Below are 8,020 nucleotides of genomic sequence, written 5' to 3'. Positions count from 1 at the left end.
AGAAAAAGCAAAAGAGAGGGATATCCATTTGGTAAAGAGAACCGAAAAAAAAGAAAGAAAGAAAGAAAGAAAGAAAGAAAGAACAGAAGAGAAATAAATATGGCTCTATTTGGTAACATAGTTTTGAAAATAATAATAATAAAAAAATAAAATGAAAAGAAGAAAAAACAAAAGAGAAAGAGATCTCCGTTCAATAACAGAGAACTGAAAAAAGAGAGAAGAAAAATAAGCAAAAGAGTACCTTGCTGTAGTCAGAATGGCATGAGGAAGACTCACCAGAGGATGAATCAGCGGAGGAAAGTCATCGGAGCTAGAATCGACAGAGGAAGGAACATCAATGCCCTGGATCTCCCAAATGAAGAAGAAAACAGCCAAAAGGGTTGTGCAATTTGTGATTTGTTCATCTAAAGTGTGGTTTTTAACTTTATATACACTTGATCCCATAGTTCTCAAGTGTACAAAATTCCCATAGACCTCCCAATTATAACAAAAGATATTGAATCTGTGGTAATACATTAAAAAGTAATAATTAACAACAAAAACATAAAGGCGTCCTCCTTCGTCGTAAAGCGTAGTAAGGAGTCATAAGGCGTCGCTTTAGCCATTAAGGCGGTCGCCTTACATGAAACCCATAAAGCCCATAACTGCCTTAGCCTAACCATACTGCCTTAACGCCTAAGGTGACGCCTTGATAACTATGCCAGGTAGGATCAAAAGCACTACCAAAATGTTATGCTACTACTGAAGCAAGTTATCCTCTGACTGTATCACTAATGCTGGCCATGTTATAGTATGGCAGAAGAAACACTCAAAGTCCTCTATAATGATGCTGTAAATGGCATTGTCAACATACTGGATGTACCCTAACCCAGGGATAATTCTCCAAACCTTCAACTTTGAATCTTGCACAAAATTTTCGCAAATGCAGTGAATTGTCGCTTTTGACGAGTTTCACTACTACACAATAACTTCTTCCAACGCTTATATGCGAGTGATTTGGCAGAAAATCATAAAAACCAAGTTTCAACAAATCTTAGAGCTGAAACTCGCAAAACCAATTTGACCCTTTTCGTTCAACACTATACATTTTATATAATAGGTTTGTATCGTTTCGGTTGAAATGATAACGAAAAGATACATACGAAACGGCGAATTTTGAACGAAATCTTGTAATTTTTACAGATCGCATGCCACTTAATGTTTCATTTTGACATCTTGCAAAACTGAAATATTTGCGAAACCTAGACCTTGAAACTAGGTATCTGGGCAATCACACATTCACACTGAGAAATTGAAACAATTACACTTGCTGGGTGAAATTTCCATATGCTGTAAAATTGTCTATACACACACACACATATTTGAGGGAGGGAGGGAGAGGGCTTTGCTTGCAATGGAAAGAGACAAAGCTTTCAAATAACTTGGATTCAAATTCTGAGAAACATGGGTTCTAAGTAACTTATCTTCAAAGAAATATAAAACTTGGAACTTCCCAACAACTGTGGGACAAAAATACCCCGTGGTTCAGAATCACAAAAATGTCCCCAAGACAATCTTGAAAATATATATTACAGAAAATTACAAAATTATGCCCAATCCAAATTCCGAATATACCCTTAACGCAAAATAGCAACTTGAAGCTCCATTAATTACCTGCCCCATGGGTCCTCATATTTGTAGTTACCAATTAGCAATTGGTGCAATTGAGTTAAGGCTATGATGCCTTCTTTTATACACATTAAGCGGCGGTAGATGATCCCCATCTCTTGGAGTTAGTAGATTGAACTATGCCCAGCCAGGGCTCCAGTGGTACAACCGTACAACTTGTGGTTGTATAATCTAGACTTTTCATCAAAATATTTGTTATCAGAAACAATTTTGTTCTTCACTTGACATTCTAGTTGTGATGAACAGATCTCATGCAAGAACTGCGAGATGATGTTGGGATTGGTCGCATCTGGGGACTTATGTCAAGGTATTCATTTCTTGTCTTTTTGAAATATGTGGAAGTAGCTCAGTTTTTTTTTAAGATTCAGTTTTTATGTGATTAAAATTGTGTATGATTGCTGTAAGAAGTTTTGAGGAAGAAACATTGCATGAAATGGAAATATAGATTTAATAATGAATAAAAAGTGCTATAATTCATTTGACAAGATTTCGAGGAAGAAACAATGCATGGAGCGAAATATTCGTAGAGAAGGGAAGCCATTTACTTCGATGTTAGCTCCAAATTTGGCTGTTTCTGCCATCGTCCAGTTCGTGATTCCCCAAGTAACAGGCTTATTGTTGTCTTCTGGGGCCTCCCCCCTTCTGTCATCCCCCTTGATGCTCCCCCTTCTCTTTTGTTGGGCTCTTTGCCCCTTGTTGTAAGGCTTTGTCCCTTGTTGTTGCCCCCCTCCCCTTGAGGGTTTGCCCCTTTTGGCCCCCTCTCTCTCATTTGTATTTTCTTTTCCTCTTGGTAATGAATTAATTTATTCATAAAAAAAAGTGCTATAATTGAAGTAATATTTTATGTTTTCTAGGGTTGAAGTAGTCATTGTTTATTTAGCTAGAAAAAGTGTTGCAACTTTATGGAGCATATTGGTATTTCATTTCTTGTCAAGGGGGGCCCCATGGGCCTGCCTTTTGGGATTGTACTTCTAGTACATGTCTTGTAATAAGTTATTATTATCAAAAAATTGTGGATCATATAGTGGTCTCATAATTATAAGGCTTTGGGAAACTATGTCCTTACAGCTTGTGAGATTGCCTCTTATGGCTAATGAGCAGGTTATTTTATTTGGCACCGTAAAGAGTTTGAGAATTGGTTGAAAGCACGTGGCATCAAATGGTACACATTATCCTTCTTCATGTCCACAGCAAAATACAAGTGTGGCATGGTGGGTTTGAAAGCAGAGTCCACCATCCTCATGACCTTGACCACGGTCAAACTTTTGCCACCTTTTTTTGGGTGATTAAATAATACATTACCGAGAAGAAAGACAAATTACAGCCTCAAAGAAGGGAGGGGGAGAGGAAAAGCACAAAACCTAGACTCAAAGAGGAGGGTTGTTCCTGATGATAGAGCTAGGGAGCTCCTAGGAATTTACAATATGATAATTTTGAGGGGAGGGATTACAAGTAGAAGAGACGCTAGCAATCTTGGCTTTGAGGTCAAAGGAGATGGAGCTCCAAATCTTTTTTAGAGGGTGGGAGTTGGAGGTCTATTTCCTATGGTTTCTTTCCATCCAGATCTGGTTAATGGTTGCACAGAAGGCGAGTTTTCCCACAACATCAAAAATAGACTTTCCTTGAAATATCACGTCCATCCAAATCACTCCCTAGAAAGGGGAGAATTCTCCCATTGGCTGGCCAACATTTGGCAAGAATTCCTTTCCAGATAGAGAAGGAGGCGGTGCAAGCAAAAAAGAGGTGCTCCATATTTTTCTGGATCATTACCACAGTGACTGCACATGGGGTCAGTCGGAATGCCTCTCTGGATGAGGAAGGACGGGGTAGGTAAGGAATTTGTGAATGCTCTCCAAGCTGTGAAGCTTTGACGGGGAATGTGACGCTTATACTAGATGAGCTTGTGCCAAATGGAGGGGGGGGGGCTGTGGTTTTTGATAAACTCCCAAGCAGCCTTTGAAGAGAAGAGCTTTGAAGAGGCCGGAGTCCATAGGATAGTCCTTCCTTTGCTGTCTGGAATCTGGAAGGACCGGCAAATCTGGTGTTGCCAAAGTTTCTCAGATGTTGGTAAAGAACATCTAAGAAAGTAATTTTGGGAATTTGACCAAAGTTTACCAAAATTACTTTTCAGGTGTTGCCAAAGTTTCTCAGATGAAATGGTATCCTGTGCTGCCCTACCTCTAGGGGAACTTGACTCCCTCCACTCAAAACACTCCTTAGATGGAAACATAGATCTGGTGCTCACCATGGTTGTAGACAAAGGTGCTCACCTGTCTCGCTCTCTCAGCCACACTTTGCACCAATTTTATCTTTTCCATGTCCTTGTGCATGAGGTCAATGTAACGGGCTGCACAAGAAGTCCAAAAGAGCCCATATGTATTGTTATGCCTCAACTTCTCACCAACCTTCTTGAAATTGCTTCTGTTTTCTCTTTCAACTTGGACAACATTCTCCACTCCCACCTCCTGGATCACCTTGTTCATCAACTTGTAAATATATTTTGCATCACTTTTCTCCTTGAACGCAGTCACAGATTTTAGGAATGCCGTCCTCACATCACAATAAACCATAAAGTTGATGATGGACTTTCTTGTGGGCCCAGTCCAACCATCACATGATTGTCACCCTATAGCTCTCTCACATCCCCTTCATGCCATCTATACATTTTTGAAACTCCTATTTTTGTTGGGGCCAATACACATTCATCACCTCATATACAGTGGGCTCCTTGGCCCCCTAGTTTAGCCTTTGCCATCTTATCTAGCATTGTCTGATAGTAGGGCCCATAGTGGCATGTGCTGGGATGTTCTGGAATAACGACTACTTAGACACAACTCCCCAACTTTTCCCTTCACATCACTTCACATGTGCTTCTGTTTACGCTGTTTGTGGCCTTTCTTCTTGAAGGTGCTGTGATCTTGCTGTAGTATGGGGTCTTATCATGGTGGTACTGGAGGCGGAGCTGCCCTTGTACTTTGCGATCTCCTGAAGGGCAACCAGCCTGCCTCCTCCCCTGTGGCTATGCTGATCCGCTAAAGCAGCTATGCAGCTATTTATTATTTTTCTCTTAATTAAAAATATTTTTTTATAATTTTTTTTTTGTTTGCAAATAAATGTTGGCCTAATACAACACAAGCAAATCTGGTACAACATAATAAGCCCCATATGTGCTTCAAAAGACATTGAAAATTATTTTCATAATTTTTCAAATCAACAGAAAAAATTTACTCAATTTTTTGAAATTAAAATATTTTTCTTAATTTCTAAAATAAAATTAATTATTTACTGGAAGAAAATTAGTTTAGACTATGTGAGGCCGTAGATTGGCTGAACGTGTTGAACATACATAAAATTAAAAATTATCCAGTTAATATTAACCTTAATTTTTCACATTTTTGTTGTAGGAAAATCCATTTTTTAGACCATAAAAATAATAAATATGTATAAACAGAAAAAAATTCCAATATCTTGAGCATAGTAGGTTGGGGTCCAGTGTCTGACATAAAATTTCATCACCAGCCAACATGTATTTATAATATATATATATATATATATATATTTTTGCAAAAAGTAATTTTGGGAAAAAGTTCTTTACCTAGATCTGTTGAATGTGGTCAAATCTTCACCAATATGCAAAAACTGATGCCTTTGGAGTGATGTGGCAACCCCCCAACAGTGTATTCTTTGAGTTTCATGAGGTGATGTGGCCAAAATCCAAGAAAAACAGGGTTTTCTCATTCTCCCACGTGAGACCACCGAAACAGTGAGGTTTCCATCAAACCATAATCCACGAAATAAGGTATTTAAGTAAAGTGGTTTGTGTTGTTTTTCCGGAATGACACGGAACGGGGGAGAAATTTCAGTGAAACAATTTTGACCAAAATCTTGTTGGTTTTGACCTTGGCCGAAACCAAGATTTCACAAGATTCAACCGAAACTAGGTTGAAACCTGTTTTTTTTTTTTTTGGTTCCATCTTGAGAGGATCAGAAAGTGTTTTTTGACCTGATTTTTTTTTGTGCTGCCTATTTTCATTATTTTACACCAATTTCAAAAATTAGTTTCATAAAAAAAAATGGTGTTTGTGGTTTTGACCCAAGTTTGCTAGGTTATGCTGAATGTTTGCAGTCCCTATGCCTATTATAATCATTTAGTCTACAAATAATTTAGCTATTGGAAATGTAGCTCAACTCAACTGAATTTAGCTCAGCCATATCTCAACTAAATGGGGTCGGCTACATGGATGATGGATCCTATTTCTCCATTTAGTTCTATTCAAGGCCATACACAATTCCAATCCTAAGCTGTTCATGTCCTTCCTCACCACTTCTTCTATGGTGAATAAGATATTAAAACAGTCAAAACGTGCATTATAGCGGAAAAACAAGCATTCAACACTAAATTCCGTGAGCAGTTTCTTGGTGGGTCCATTCCACTAATTTTGTATGATTGAATAAATCATAGTTCCTAATCGAAATGCACCACATATGTATCCCATGACAGTTTAAGTGGCTGGTACAACCAATTTCTGTCGAAACTGGTCAAAACTTGGTACAATCCAATATTGACTGTAGGTTTTATCTCGGTTCTAGTTGAAAACAAGATATCACAGTCGAAACTGCAAGTTTGGACCGAGATTTAGTTCTATGCTATATGTGTAGACTTGTAGTGGATGAGGAATCAGTGTCACACCTGTTAATTCAATGCCTTTTTTTGCTGTGTTGATCTTGGGGTTGGAGTGGGGGGGGGGGTGTGGGGAGTTTTTGTTGTCCTTAGGTATGCCTTGGACCCATCTTCCTGATCTTCTTAAAGGTTGGTGTATTTTAGGGATCAGCAGAAGGAAGAAGAAATTATGGTCCTTCATTCTGGAAGCGGTTATTTGGAGCTTCTGGGTGGCTTCCAATGGGGAATTATGAGAACTACTTGCAGCCAGTCCATTGGTGGTAGTTAAAGCTTTGGAACTAGTTATTTTTTGAGATTCTTTTTGTAGGGAAATCAGTAACCGTAAAGCTGCTGATATGGGACTATCCTGATTCGAGGCTGTGAAATAATGTAGCAGCCTTCTTTTAGTGGGTTCTTCCCCTCCTATTAGTAAATTTGTGTTGAGGATAGAGACGTGGAGGTGGGGCCAAATAATGAGTTGTCTCCTGCTGTTAATGAGATTTAGAAGATAGAAATGGTGTTCAGTGAGAAGTGTGCATAAGTAACCAGGCTTAGTTGCTCCTGTTGTAGAGGGATTAGTGGAAGAAATCTTCGGAAGGCGTGAAATTTGTGGCCTTTTTGTGAAAGATAGATTGGAAGTTTGAAGGGGTCTCCTTTACCTCAAAAATATCATGTTGACTGGTGACAATTCTTCTCCATTCAGGAAAGTTTTCTTAAGCTGGATCTGTTTCTCGTTTTTCTTTTGTTTTCAGAGCCCTCAAAGTTTTTTTTTCCTGGTGGGGGTGGGGTTGGGGTAGTTCATCAATATGTAGTTCTTGTTGGTTTTTTTTGTTTAGGTGTTTTTAATTGTGGTCTTGTGTGTATTTTTTTTTAATGATGAAAAATAACAAAGAAAAAGAGATCTTGAAGTCTCACGAAAACAGGCCAAGTTTTGAACCCTAAAAAATTGGTCTAACAAGAAGTTATAGGAATATTGTTCATGGTAAATTTCAGTCGAAGTCCCAAAATTTTGATCATTTATCCCGGTTTCCACCATGTTTGAAGCCAAACCATGAATAACTTGAGAGGTCTACGATTTTTCGAATGAAATGGCCTAAATTTTGCTCGAAATGGTCAAAATTCTATTATGCTTTTCAATTTTATGGTTCTTCATTCCTATCGCGCATTTCAATTATTTTTATTGAATGTTGTATGCTATATGATTAAATTATGTGTAGAATAGACTATACAAGGGAAAGGATATAATAGGGTACAACGTACACTAGCAACTTAGGTCCGAATCCAAACAATCGCTTTGGTTTTTTCCCCCCCAATCTAGCGATTCAAATGTGTAAACATGCTTAAATAGGCACTACAAAAGTTTCAATGAAAAAAACTCCTTCATTTGGTCACCGAAATGGCCTTTTCAAGTTAATCGATGAAATGGACCAAATTTCGATTGTATGTTTCGGTTTCGAAAAGGGTTGGAATCCTAGTTGAAATTGAAATTTGGAATCTTGATAGTGCCTACAATTAATGTTAATTTCCAAAATGAAATAAACAGTTCAAAACTATGTTTGAACACAAGGCATCGATAACCAAAACTAACCCGAAACAATACTGAATGAAACCCTAAAATAATATTAGGCCTCATGTGAGAGAGAAGGGGAGAAGGGAGAAGGGAGAAGGGAGAGGGGAGGGAGGGGGGGGGGG

General features: G+C 38.3%; 1 protein-coding gene across 5 annotated transcripts in view; it reads left to right on the top strand.

Annotated features, from left to right (window-relative positions):
- Positions 1-8,020, top strand: part of LOC122082594 (nuclear pore complex protein NUP160) — a 109,023-nt gene that overhangs the window by 25,868 nt on the left and 75,135 nt on the right. For all 5 annotated transcript variants that reach the window (XR_006141356.1, XR_006141357.1, XR_006141354.1 and 2 more), the window contains one exon: positions 1,915-1,975. Coding sequence is in view for 1 of the 5 variants with exons in the window: in XM_042650267.1 (XP_042506201.1) it covers positions 1,915-1,975 (61 nt within the window). In the remaining 4 variants the exon portion in view is untranslated. The remainder of the gene's footprint in view (positions 1-1,914; positions 1,976-8,020) is intronic.

Source organism: Macadamia integrifolia, chromosome 6, assembly GCF_013358625.1.
Source record: "Macadamia integrifolia cultivar HAES 741 chromosome 6, SCU_Mint_v3, whole genome shotgun sequence".
Taxonomy (NCBI): Eukaryota; Viridiplantae; Streptophyta; class Magnoliopsida; order Proteales; family Proteaceae; genus Macadamia; species Macadamia integrifolia.
This window is presented reverse-complemented; position numbering and strand designations above follow the sequence as displayed.